Genomic DNA, 13,518 nt, shown 5'->3' on the forward strand with positions numbered 1-13,518 from the left:
CATGCTTTTGACTGCCAGAATTGTGATAGTAAATACATATAGAAATTATGGAAGGGAAAATGTTGTTGACCTTTTTGGTCAGCGCCTGAGCATTTGCTGACATTCTATCATACTTCTTAGTTAAAGTGTTTGAACACAAGTCCGTTATGGACGGTTGATTGCTGCTAGTAGCACTTCCTTAAATTTCCTTATCGGTTTTCCTTGCTGGATTCCACTTCGGACGAGCTTGTTGTGGCTGGATGATGACATGGCATGTGCATTGTCAACTATGTTCTTCACCGCTTGAAGGACCACATACAGTACGCTCTCAATGAAAACACAGCAACTTTATCCATGATGCTGCTGTCAGGCCTTCTCTTTTAAAGGCCGAAATGATTCCAGACAGACGCTTTGGCCCTCTTATTGTGAACAACTTTATACTTGACTTGGTCTTGGTCAGTTATTTTGCTTCCTTCGCGGTGACTTGGGACCAGTCCACAACCTACCATTCGGCCGTATTAACTGCGCACTGCCGAGGTTTCTTTTATTATCATCCTTTCAAAGAAAAGGTACTCACACAAACATTACTACAGGCCATGCGGTCCGCCGGCCCCGTTTTTCAACACATGGGTCCAACAGTCAGAAGGGCAAGATGATGTAATAAATTACTTTAATACCACGTTAGACCGTAATTCAAAAGACATGATTACCTTTCAGCTCTTTGAGCCCTGCTCACACACGCATAAGTGGGCAGAGCGCAGATTGAAAGGTAGGGACAGAGACGTTACTCAGCGTTCACGGAACATCCTCCTGTGCTCGGGACAAAAGAGGCAGGCTGACAGATGAGGCTTGTGTCTGGGGGCAGGGAAGTTGTGCGTTGCCAGCGCTCTGTTGTGTGTGCGCGCACATGCTACTTATGCATATGTGTATACATGCATGTCTGAGTGTGTGCACCTATACGTGTTTGTATGTGTATGTGTGTATTTAGTGGAGGAGAGCGGGGAAGGTCTCATGGGGCAGCTCTGTGTCTGTCCCATCTGCCACCCCACTCTACTGACACCCAGGGGAATGGCATAAGGGGCAGGGGATTCATTTTAGAAAAAGGAATTGGGGTCCAATGGTCTAATGGGCAACAATGCAGGTTTTACTGACCGGCTCAAGTCAAAGGACACTGGCTGTGCGTGGAAGCCAATCTTTTTGACAAAACAGTAGGCCGCCCCTGTCAGGCTTAGCTCATACTGCCTAATAAGGCATGGCTGAAATGAGAAAGGGGTGCTGCATATTTTAGACACACGCATATTGCATACACCCGGGGCTAATGTCAGCCTAATGCATGGCCATGCTGTGGCCGGAGGGCTAATTGGGTATATAAACACAAACACCTCCCCTGAGATTAAAGAGTGGATGTCTGCTGTTTTTTCTTTTTTTTTTTTTTTTTTTGTGAGCATGACATTACCGTGGCTTCATCTTGGAAACTCGTCGATACATATGCAGTATCAATAATGAAAGATAACATGGTCTTCGCTCTCATTAGAGCAGATGCTGGGTTTTCTCCCAAGCGGTGCAAGCAGTGTGATGTGTAACGCCTCTGTAGCAGGTGGCATCTCATCTTGTCTTTATCCAAACTGTGATCAGAAGGCAATAAATGGCGCTGATGCTGCTGCCACAACAACGGCAACAGTGAGAACAGTCGAGTGGAGAAGGAGCATATGGCTCGCGCACCGCTGGGCAGGAGGAGCACTCAGTAAGATGAATGCTGTGGCATCGGGAACAAAGATGACTTTAACTCAGCAAATTAACGCCACATCACAGCTTGGAAGACTCAAATAGGACGTTTTTTTTGGTTGCAAACGTGGCGCTTCTGTGGAGTCACCTGACTGCCAGGTGGGTTAGCTCCGTATATTCCAGAGTTGATTGTTTATTCATAAATAAATTATAGTGTATAAAGGCACGGATGCTACCCTGCCCCCTTAGTGCTTTGAGCACTATGTTAATGAAACAGTTGCCGTTTCCTGGCATTACATTAATTACACGATCAAAATAGAGTGGGTAATTAACTGCCCTCCTTTACCAGTGCTAATTACATTAGCGAACAAGGGCCATTCCAGGAGAACAAAACAGATACAGGCACCAAAGCGGTGATGTAGTGGTGCCAGACAAAGACTTGAAAAAGCAAGGAAAGCACGCCACGCATGGAGGTGGGCTAAGATGGTGAGAAGGAGGCCGCATTGGAGGAGACTCATGTGGTGCTCACTTGGGGCCCCCAGAGGCTGAGTCCTCAGAGACAAGCAAGCTTATTGGAGAGGAGAAAGGGAAAACGATGGGGGATGGAGGTGGGTGTTGTTGTTTATCTTGACATGCTCCACTCAGTCTGTAACACTCGCATCACAATTAAGATGCTGCGGCTCATCAGCTAGGTATACAAAATAAAAGCTGCGCAAGCAAACAGGTGACAGATCGACCGATTAAAGACAGATCCCGCAACACACTTTAGGAAATTATTAATGGCCTGTTTAACTCTTTGAATGCCGGTCGTATTTAAAGAGACCCCGCCTGCAAGTTTTGTGCATTCTGACTGAGCAGCCTATTTTCCACTTGCAAAAAAGTGACGTTAATGGATGTCGATGATGTCATGATCGGACATGGTAGGAGAGGGTGCAGACCCAAGAGGCAGGGAGGCCGAGAAGCGTGGTACACTCAGAATTATAATTTAACTAGGGACCCCTGGGTCAATAAAACAGAATAAAAAATAACATTGACAGTCACAGCAAAAATACCCCAAATACATTTAAAATCTTTGATGACAGACTGGGGAAGAAAAGAGAAATGTAACGGACACAACAACAGTAAAACACCAACAATGACTGGACAAGAACTGAAGGACATGCTGCGAACTACATGCGCGATACACTGATTAATCGACGAGGGACACCTGGCCAAGAGACAAGTGGTGCGGGGAGGTGATTGGGTAATAGGGGGAAATGAGCAGACGAGCACAGGTGAATAAAAGCAAACCAACGATGGAAAACATGAACAACTAGGAACAAAAATAAACACAAACCCAGAACATGAAAGGAAAACTATAACTCAAAAAAACAACATAAAATGAAAGAAAAAAAAACAGCCACACCTCCCCAAAACATAACAGATGATACTTCTCACTAGAATAAGCGTCTTTTGGCGTCAACGGCGCTCAAAGTGTTCTTTGGTCATTGATCAATTCAAATTCATGCAGTAAGAACTAACACAAATCCAAACCAAAGATGCCGATTTGTTTCATTGTTTTATTTGGAGCACAAAATATTACACCTTGCGATATACAAATCACATTTGCACCATGTTTGTACCGTTTTAAAGGAAGATGGGTTCAAAACACAATATTAAAATTGTTATTTTTTTAAATAAATAATGTTAACCAAACGGTAAAAACAAATTTATAAATGTCCTCAACTCTGTGTGTTCTTTTTTTCGCATCCTGAGAATTTGGCATTTGGATTATGGTCTTATATCTGTAACTAAATATCATATGTCTTTTATTGTGCTTTTATTTACTGTACTGCATAGTAACTAACATGTGCTCTGCAGAAACGGGTTGAATGAAGCTGAAAATCTCAATGTTATGCTATCGTGCCAAATTCGCAATGTAGGATGACATAATTACAGCGTCGCATTGATTCAACAAAGCATGCATTACACGTGAAATAAGGCTAACTAACGTTTTTCCTTCTTTACAAGGACAATAACCTTTAATGGCATGACTCATAATGCAGCCAATTAATCCTAGGTATGCAAAGAGCTTGCACACTGCAGATATGCAATTCCGATTGTTTGCTGATATCCGCACGCTGTAAAAAAAAAAAAAAAAACAACTAAGAATTGAATGGAATTGTTGACCAGTTAACGGTTGAAAAAGGATCACTTTTATAAAACGCGTTTATATTATTCCCTAAACTAGCTATAATAAGTTAAATTGCTTGTACTTAAATAAATCAATATATGAATTCCTTTAGTAATAACCCTTGAGACGAAGAATTCTCACTTGTAAAATCTTAGCGATCGGAACAAAAAATAAAGGGTCTATGTTTTTTTTTTTTTTTCTGGAATGTAAATTGTCTTCAAAAGGTCTACTACAAAAACATGTTGCTAACTCACAGACAGTGTACACACATGCTGTTTAAAGTGTCCATACACAGACGAATAGCACCCTGCTTTCATCAGAGCTGTTCATCATTCCAAAATGTTCAGTGCTCATGTATACATCTCTGGCAAAATATCGGGCAGGTGACGGATGAGTGGAGAATCTGGCACGGGTGAGTACGCCAGAGCAAACCGTAGCTTTTGAAGCTCGCGGCTCAATTAGGACCACGTGGTTCTCTTCATGTCACAGTGTGGTATGGTCCAGTCTGGCTCGCCAAGAAACGTTGCCCGCCTGTAGTAAAGTTGAAGTGATCTCCTACACCTCTGGAACAAAATGTCTTGTCTTTGGATCATTTCTAAGGTTTGCCTGTTCATCCACCTGCGTAAAAGAGGACTAAGAAAGGGCGGGATGGGCTCAGGTAGCAAAGTTAGTCACGGTTGCTATCGATCAAATTTCCATCCTCCCTGCCCTCTTAGTGCCAAAAAGAGGGGCTAAGTGAAGCAGTGGTCGGGGGTAGATTTGCTACATCGGAGGGACAACCAGGCCCGTCATCGCTGGAGAGAAAAAAATATGCAAAACCTATCATTCTAATTTTGCATTCATGTACTGCGCATCCAGCAACGTTGCTTATCTCGCTCAGTCAAAGCTGGTCACGGTTAGAGGAAGGGGTTAGACTGCATTGGTAAGTTCAGAGAGCGGGGTCAGATAGTGAGTGGGATGGCTACCTCTGAAGCTGTTCCCCCCTGAGGCGGGGCAGGCGGGGGATGGGGAGCCCTGGGGCCTGAGCACGGGAGCGAAAGCACTCTTCTGTTTAGCGGCGGACGGGAAAGAGGAGAAAGGCAACAGAGACGACGAGGAGCTGGAGCTTCCGGGTATGGTCGGGCTGGAGGGCATTACTGTGGACGAGAGCCCGACGTCACTCGCGAGTCTCGACGCCACGATAGCGTGTTGGAAAGTCGCGGGCGTCTTACTGTAGGGTGATCCCGTGGGGGAAGCGCTGCTGAAGCCAGGTGAGCCGGGAACCCCGAGACTGGTCATAGGAACGGTTCCGTAGCCCCCCGTCATACCCCCGCTGCCTCCGTAGCTTGACTGTTGAGGTGTGGAAGCTGAGGGGTAACCTCTTGGCGATAAGCTGCTTGAGTTGCGAATGTAACCTGGAGAAAATATTCAGAGTTTGGGCGGTATGAGCTGTTTTTTTGTTTTGTTTTGTTTTGTTTTTTCGCTGTACTCACATTACAAGCTGTTCCACTCACCTTGGCTGCTCTGTCCAGGCTCACCGATGCTGACTCCTAATTGGGAAGGGTAGGAACCCAAGCCCATGACGCTGCCATGGGCCGGTGAGCTGGGCAGTGCTTGCAGCTGACTGTGAGGACGGGGAACACTGTAGAGGGCCTCCGCGATGTCGGCTGCTCGTTTTAGCAACATGTCCTACAGGAGGCGCACACCACAACGAGGACTTTCACGTCTCGGATTTGTATGCCGGCAATAATTGGGAGCATAATTAGTGGATGTTAAATGATCCAAAAATGCAAGGAGCATGTGAAAGGCATTTTTGTTTGTGGTTAAGATTTTGGCCACAGTGCCTGAAAGTCAAGTCATTTTCCACAGAAGTAGACTCATTTTTTTGTTTGTTTTTGGCTTCTTACCTGATTACTGTGTGGATTCCCATACAGTGCCTCCACAAGATCCGCCGCTCTTTTAAGCAGAATTTCCTGCAAATAGTTGCTCATATTAATATTTCAGATTGTGCTCAAGAATTGTTTTAAATACATTTTAAAAGATGTATTAAATGTGTTCTTTCTTTGCAATTAGGGTGTCCTGATCCGATACCGATCTAGGATACCAGTCTGATATCAGTCCAAAAATATATTAAAAACAATCGAATGTACTGAAGCAAGCTTGAATGGTTATCTTACACTTCAAAAACTATAATATGTTTTATTGACTTTATTAGTGTTATGTATGAGGGTCCTTTACGTTATTTTATTCAAGTTCAGTACATATTTGAGGTTAAATTTATACAATCCAATTTTTTGGAGTCAATGGATCATATCTCCTAACTACTATTACTGGCAATTGTTATTTGTTTGAAAAGCCTCTTCTTCATCCTTTTTTTTTTTTTTTGAAGCATGCATTATTCCAGCTGATATCTAATCGGATCGATAGCAGTATTGAACAGTGCTCTAGACTGCAATATCAGCATTATATCAGAAATGAAAAGGTTGTACTGGGACATCTGTATTTGCAATACTGTCGTGACCGTACATTTGAAATTGTGACAGTCTCACCTTAGCCATTTTTTCAGGGTCACCCGGATGCCGTGGAATTACTTTCTGAAGCCGCTGGAAACCATAGTCTATTGTCGGCTCATTCAGGGCTAAAATAGACAGGCCGCTTTAAACATCGCTCACAAGTTCCAGCTATGAACAACACCGCCTCTAATTGGCAAAAGGCCCAATCAGTTGCATGATCACCTGTGTAGATGAAGCGTCCGGGAGCTCCCTTGCAGAATTGTTTTGATTTATAAGACAAAGTGACCTCCACCACCCCTGGGATGTGACGAGGTGGAGTCTGGACACGGATAGCGTGCGGCGTTATTAGCTGTGGGAATATCACAAATTTATGTCAGTAGAAATAGGAATACATGTAGACCGGATGGATATGTGAAACGTCAGCCACGGTAATGAAATGAGAAATGTTCATTCTAACCTCGCTCCAAACTAACATGCTGCCAAACACCACCTGCAGCCCATCAAAAAAGTTCTCCCCAATGACAATAACCATGGCCCCGCCTGTTGTCCAGCCCTCACTCGGACTGATTGCTTTGATGCAAGGAGTGGCTGAAAAGAAAGGCAAAAAAGGAATTTACTTTGAGATGTGGCGGTGGAAACTTTTGGGAAAAAATGTCTAAATTGTAAATACACATTTGCATAGAGTGAACACAATTAACAGTATAATGCCACATAATATTATATTACAGTATGTTATGTTATGTTATGTTATGTTATGTTATGTTATGTTATGTTATGTTATGTTATGTTATGTTATGTTATGGTAGAAATATAGACTCTAACTTGTGTATTTATAGTAAGTTTTGGTTATGGATCCCTGGCCTTAAAAGTAAATCTGACATTCATTTGAACATGTTTTAGCAAGCAAATATGGCTCTTCACTTTATAAACGGTCACATTAGTACTTGTGTTGAATAAACTGGCAAAATGTTGCATAAAAATAACAGCTAAATAACTTTATTATAGGAATCAAAGCATTAGCAGTATATTAATTGCCCAATGACTCAAGTCAGTGTCAAAACGAATCAATTTCCTACATAATTAGGAATGACAGCTGCATAACCCGAGGACATGCTAATACGCTGTATGTTCCTGGACACAAATGCAGAAGTAGATGTTAACATAGCATAGTGTTTTCTCACCATACTCCATGGTATTCTCAGCGGACTCGCCTGGCTCCAGTCTGCGGGCCCTCCGACCATGTTTGGAGTTGTTGTGGACGAACATGTTGTCAGACACAGCTAGGACGTGGCCATCCACGCTCACGGTGCTGGACAGGACCACCTGACACGGAGGAAATGAAGCATGAGCCTCTGTGCATGACTTGGACAGCGTGCTGGGAGTTTCGAGCTCTGGTTTCAGGCGGCAAATGCCTCAAGTGAAACAATTTGTTTCGGCGCAGGGCCGATGCTATATGATTTCTCAGTCTGCAGTGTGACATTTGTGGGAACTTGATAATATATTGGCGTTCGTGCACCCCTCTTCTCCTCTTTTGGGTTTCCATATGGCCTCAGCTAACTTTGTGATTCATATAGCATGCAGCCGGCTCATCATCTCTGCGTGATCCTTCAATGACAGCAAACATATGGAGCAAATCTCCTACCTCTCTGGATGTTAAATCAGGCCATGATATATTGTGTCCCTAATTTGATCTGGACACACCATGTGTGGGTTCTATCACACATCTGCCATGCAAGATTGACACGGACATAATTAATGAGAGGACACTTGTGGCGTGTCTAAGTGCTAATCACTTTGGGAATGTGTTTATTAAAAAATGATAAACATTAAAAAGAAAAAGAGCTTACGTAAGGGGTGGATTTTAGCTCAATATATTGTTTGTGTATTTAGTACACACATTGATCTTTCGATGGTTTTTAGAAAATCACACCACTGTTTGAAAATAAACACATGGTAATAATTTTGCACATGAAAAAGCAACGGAAAGAAAAAAGAGGGGGAAAAGCACATGCTTTAGGTGGTAGAAAGGGAGGGTAGCTCTTAGAAAAATAACTGTAAATTATCGATCAAGCAGCTGACTTGTGTCCAGCACCTTTTAACCCAGAGATGAGCGTCTTTGCGGGCTCATAACTTCTCAGCATGTGTCACATCCCGGGAGTTAAAGCAAACACGCAGGAACGTGCAAAACTGAAAAGGGGACGGGGTTAGCAGGGAGAAAGAAAATGCCAGACAGGGGCCGCTGGTGCTGAAAGATGGCAATGCAAGTGAGGCAGGAGTGTCCCCGGTGACCACTTCCTGGGTCACGGAGTGTGACCTTTTCCATCTGGAGCCAATCACTCAATTCTTGACAACTTCCTGAAACACCTCAACCTATTTCCTGCATCCCAGAAGCCTCTCTTAAATATATAAATACTTTCTTTCGTCTGGAGGAGTTGTCCTTATCGATTTCGGTTCAATTCCCTCTTGATAGACTTTTTACAAATACTTGATTGTGATTTATGTTTTACCAAACGCCAACAATCAACTGAACGTATATTTAAAAAAAGAAAGAAAACAACTCATTAAAGTTATGCTCTGAATTATGCGTTGAATGAGATGCTTTCCAAACATGCTCTATTCTGCATCCCAGCCCTCATCCTACAAACATGCATTTGTTTTTCATCTGCCGGTACCTGAAATCTCCTCATGTCCCTGGGGTTTCCTGCCGTCTTCAGACAATTCTGGTTGCATTTCAAGAAAAACTTCAAGAAGAACCTGCAGAGGTAAATAAGAGGACATGTGTTTGCAGAACTACAGCAAGTAAGGAGTAACATGAAAAAGATCACGTATATGATTACTTTGCTCTCACAAACAACACTTGAAGAGTCAAAGGAGACGTTCATTAATTTCAGAGACAGTCGTGGTTGGGTGCAGCTTTGCGTAGGTGTCGATGCAAATCTAACTGATTATAGCTCCGACATCAATCCCAGCAGTTAAGTTTATAGTCTGTTAAGTCAATGCTATTAAAGTCAAAACCAAGTGATGAAAATGAGAAGTCGAGTCCGGCCAAAAGCTTTGTTGTATTTCAAAGTCAACTACAGTCAGTGATGTATGCCTGCAGACCCAAGGGAGAGCCCTATCCCACAATGCCATATTTGAACCGCCACATGGGAATGAACTGGGATACGAAGTACAGAGAAAGAGGAAGGTAGTGACGGAGACCGTAGCAGTGGCATGGACATGAATTTTGCTGGCAGGTGCATGCGTTTCATTATGTATGTGAGTTTATTTGGAGAGGGAAAAAGGCTGCATGAAGGCAAAGAGAAGACTGCTGATAGCCTCTCCACCAAAGAAAAGCAGAGAAAAAGACAGGATAAATAGGCGAGAGGGTGACTACGCAGAGACTCCAAATCCCAGGTGTACGCAGTTCGGCAACATAGCCCGCTACCATGGCAACCCGGCTCTGCCGCAATCCCAAAGTCCCCACGCTGAGAGGCGAAGACAGCGATGCGAGAGAGAAGCTAACAACATGAACGCATCCTGTACCACTCCAACACAGAAAAAGAGATGCTTTGCAAGGTGAGATGCGGGGAAATTTGGGTGTATGTGGAGGAGAGGGGGGTTAGAACACATTAGTCTCACGGCAATTAGTCACATTATGTGAGCCAAATCAAAATAAAATTCTTTGAAATGGCAATTGTCAAATAAAAATACCCTTCAAAAGTCCATTCCTTTCACGGAACAACTTGCCGATGAAAAACACCACCATTAGTCTTCCAATAAAACCAACGGCAATGCTGAAGAGTGTTTTTTCCCCCACCCACACTGTGCTCTGTGCAAATAAAAGTCTTCTTCAGGGAGCGTGGAGGAACTTCATTTTAGTCCCTGAGCTTCAAACACACCCATCAAACTCTAATCTCTCCTTCATATGGTCGTCTTTTACAAAGAATTCTTCAATGACTCTCTCCAACTTCCTCCTTTGTGAGAACTGCCTGGTTTGCATATCTCCAGCTCCAATTGTGTATCCACAACATCTTCATTTGAGCTGTTACATCAGAGGACAATCAATGTCGTTGTTGGGAGTGAATATTATAAGTTTGGCCATCCAATTTGAGAGCAGCATACTGGTGAATTGGACTAATGGATTGGGCTGAGCGCTAAACTCACTGGTTGGTAACTTTATTTGTCCTGAGCATGAGATATCCTGTCAGCCCAGCCTGCGGCAAAGTGTGTCGTCAATTGTCAAAAAGCAGCATTAGGACCGCTCTGAAACAAAAAAAAAACTTGTACGGTTTACTCAAGTGGGTACTGTCACTCATGGCGTCAACTCAGCCAGTCCAGTCACTGAAGGAAAGATCGTCTACAACGTTGGGCTTTGCACACTTTGAGAGGGCCCTTGACCTTGTTTGTTGACTTCTTCTCATCATTCATTGTTTGTATGACACCAGATGCCTCACACACAAACACATATTCACATGCGTGCATGCACACTCTAATTCATTGACACCCCCACCATTGTCTCGCCCCCCAGAACCCTTCCTCGAAAAAAAAAAAAAAACAAACAAAAAAAACCATTGAGTCAACTTTTCACCCCCCTCGGTTCGGACGCACACAGCTGCAAATGCTGAAATTAAAGCGAGACATTGACGCATATATTAGCATGTATTAGCTGCTTTCCCCTGCCCACTTAACATGCAAATCTCCCAGCCCATTCGCCTCGCACCTTCTGCCACACATTCATTTGCTGAATTATAATTAGACTAATCTTGCATAATTAATAAGAAGTCGAGGACCCTCTGTTTTTTTATATCCCCTCCTCTATTGTGGTTTCAAAAGTTTAATATTGCTGTTGTTTGTTTTTGTTTTGCTAATGTAATACACCCACACACCTCCCCATCCTCAAAGAAGAGATGAAGCGGAGAACATACAAAGAAGTGGAAGTGATCTTCGTGCCGTGGGGGGATTTTAGAGAAAGGATATTTTCTGTATATTTGTCTGCTGATGATCCGTTTTAGCCTTAGATATTATAGTAATTATATAGCAGGCCTACAGTGGACTACAGTTTGTGTCACTGTGAGGAGACTAAGGATCTATGGTATGGTGAAAAGAGTGACAAAAGTAAAAGCCAATGAGGAAAACGGAAAACCTCTTAATGCAAGGAAATCAATCAATGGAACCAAGTCCTATCTTCTTTATTCTTCTATTATTGTTATTCTATTCTTCTTTATTATCCGTCTCTGCGCAGACGGACCTAGACCAGTGGACACAAACAAAGCAAAGACAAAAGTCTTAAACCGAGGGTTCATGTTCCACTCTGGAGCCATGGGGAGTCTGTTTTTTTTTTCTTTTCTGTCTTCACTTCTACATCTCTGTTAACCCCTTTTGTCTGCATCTGTTTCAGTTCCCAAGACTAAACATGAGCTTCGCAGCATGCAGTCGCGATCCACATGCTCACTGCTTGATCATCTTAAATTCTAACAATCACCCAATAGAAGTGTAAGTGTGAATTTGCTATTTTTCTCCTCATTTCTGTTTTACATTCCCATCCATTGCCGCATCTGTTGCACATATTGGCAACCTACTATGTATTCCATATGGCCTTAATAGCGGTGCACCTAAGCATCACATGACCTCCAACAAAGTTTTCATAGGTATTCATCAACACTAAAGGTTGTTGACATAACTGCATTTTCACATAAAAGTCTAATCATCCTCTTTGTTCATTGTAAATGAAAGTTTACAAGTTGGAGCAACTGTTGAGGCATGTGATGCAAAGAATTATAGGAGCCTTACTTTATTCTACTCACCGGGGTCTTCGTTCCTTGGTTTGCAATCCCCACTTGTGTTAACATGGACCAAAGAAAAAAATAGAACACCAGGCAGGTTGGTCTGTGAAGTGCTAACAAAATCCTGAAGCACGACACAACAGCTGGAGCTGTTGTAAATGGACAGATAGGGCCTGACATTTTTTTTTTTTTTAATTCTATAGGCCATAAGGTGAAAAAAATGTATCCAAGTAAATTGTGCTCCAGGTTAGCTAGTGCACTTCCTGATTTATGAAAGATGCATTAAGATTAGAATCAGAAAAATAAATCATAAATTCCTCTTACATGTATTTAGTTTTGAATAACAATACATGTTATTCACTTTTTTTTTTCTATAAGAGTACTCATAAATACATATGTTGCCCACTCTGGCCAAAGGGTCCACATGTTGGCAGCTAAAGTTTTGCCTAAATTGCAGTTTTAAATTTTTGGGACAAAAGTATCGATTTTGAGATTTTGAATACCAATATGGTATATATTTTCATGTCTCGACAGCAAAAGGGTTAAAATTGTAATCAAAGTATATCAAAATAAAAGATTAGTTAAATTTTTCATCTGACTAGGAAGCAAACTCATCCCAGTAAAGATATCAACAAGTAAGCCCGAGGTCCTCACCTCAAATTTGATTTCTTTACATAAATGCACAATGCTTTGCAAAAAAGTTTAAAATCTAAACCATAATACTACCTTCCAGCACGAAATCAACCGAAAGACTGATGTAGAATAGAACGCGAAAGTATGCCTTTATTGTCATTGTGTACCAGGTTCACCATGAAAGTGAGAAATTTAGGTATGACTGTGTTGCTCAATATGTTTACATATGTTTACAACGTCGTCACAGGAGCTGGACACTGACAAATGCAATCCATGAACATAAATGACCACTCCTCCTCACGAAATATAGTTATTCATCATCCAGGATTTCTTTCTGTAAGTCTATTTATACTGTCAATTCAATGTATTTATTGGAACTTATGTCACAAACATGAGAAGGAAGCTCCTCTCTTGTGTTTATGTGTTTATGTGAGCAGAGAACCTCCTATTAAAAAGATATAGCAACAGTATGTTGTTAGAGTATGTGAAAAACTGTCTAAATGTATGTGGTGATACCATGTAAAAATGTAAATAACTTAATATTTTGATCACATTTTGATTTAGTCATTTCATGTAACTTTTTCTCGTGACATGGCCACCTACATCAGTGACAAATGAACTGTCCAAGGCACACAACTGTAACAAGGCCACTTTATGCTGTACTAAGTGGGATGAAAATAAAATCTAATCCTAACACTGTTAACCTCCAAGACAAAAAGATCATTGATGATTGATGAGTGATGATTTTGTC

The 13,518-nt window shown here is 42.1% G+C and overlaps 1 protein-coding gene across 4 annotated transcripts in view; it reads right to left on the reverse strand.

Annotated features, from left to right (window-relative positions):
- Nucleotides 1–3,297: 3,297 nt before the first annotated feature.
- The window catches only part of ebf2 (EBF transcription factor 2), a 34,961-nt gene continuing 24,740 nt past the window's right edge, over nucleotides 3,298–13,518 (reverse strand). For 2 of the 4 annotated variants that reach the window (XM_088415713.1, XM_088415705.1), the window contains exons 7-16: nucleotides 9,042–9,123; nucleotides 7,551–7,692; nucleotides 6,827–6,957; nucleotides 6,592–6,718; nucleotides 6,406–6,494; nucleotides 5,764–5,829; nucleotides 5,371–5,545; nucleotides 5,089–5,271; nucleotides 4,843–5,013; nucleotides 3,298–4,671 (exon numbers count right to left, since the gene is read on the reverse strand). In XM_088415713.1, coding sequence (XP_088271839.1) covers nucleotides 4,640–4,671; nucleotides 4,843–5,013; nucleotides 5,089–5,271; nucleotides 5,371–5,545; nucleotides 5,764–5,829; nucleotides 6,406–6,494; nucleotides 6,592–6,718; nucleotides 6,827–6,957; nucleotides 7,551–7,692; nucleotides 9,042–9,123 — 1,198 coding nt within the window. In that variant the 3' untranslated portion in view covers nucleotides 3,298–4,639. Of the gene's footprint in view, nucleotides 5,014–5,088; nucleotides 5,272–5,370; nucleotides 5,546–5,763; nucleotides 5,830–6,405; nucleotides 6,495–6,591; nucleotides 6,719–6,826; nucleotides 6,958–7,550; nucleotides 7,693–9,041; nucleotides 9,124–13,518 lie in introns of all 4 variants that reach the window. The other 2 variants (XM_088415697.1, XM_088415690.1) reach the window with 1 other exon arrangement.

The sequence above is a fragment of the Hippichthys cyanospilos genome, chromosome 1 (genome assembly GCF_059441005.1).
Source record: "Hippichthys cyanospilos isolate Australia breed blue-spotted pipefish chromosome 1, RoL_Hcya_1.0, whole genome shotgun sequence".
Lineage (NCBI taxonomy): Eukaryota > Metazoa > Chordata > Actinopteri > Syngnathiformes > Syngnathidae > Hippichthys > Hippichthys cyanospilos.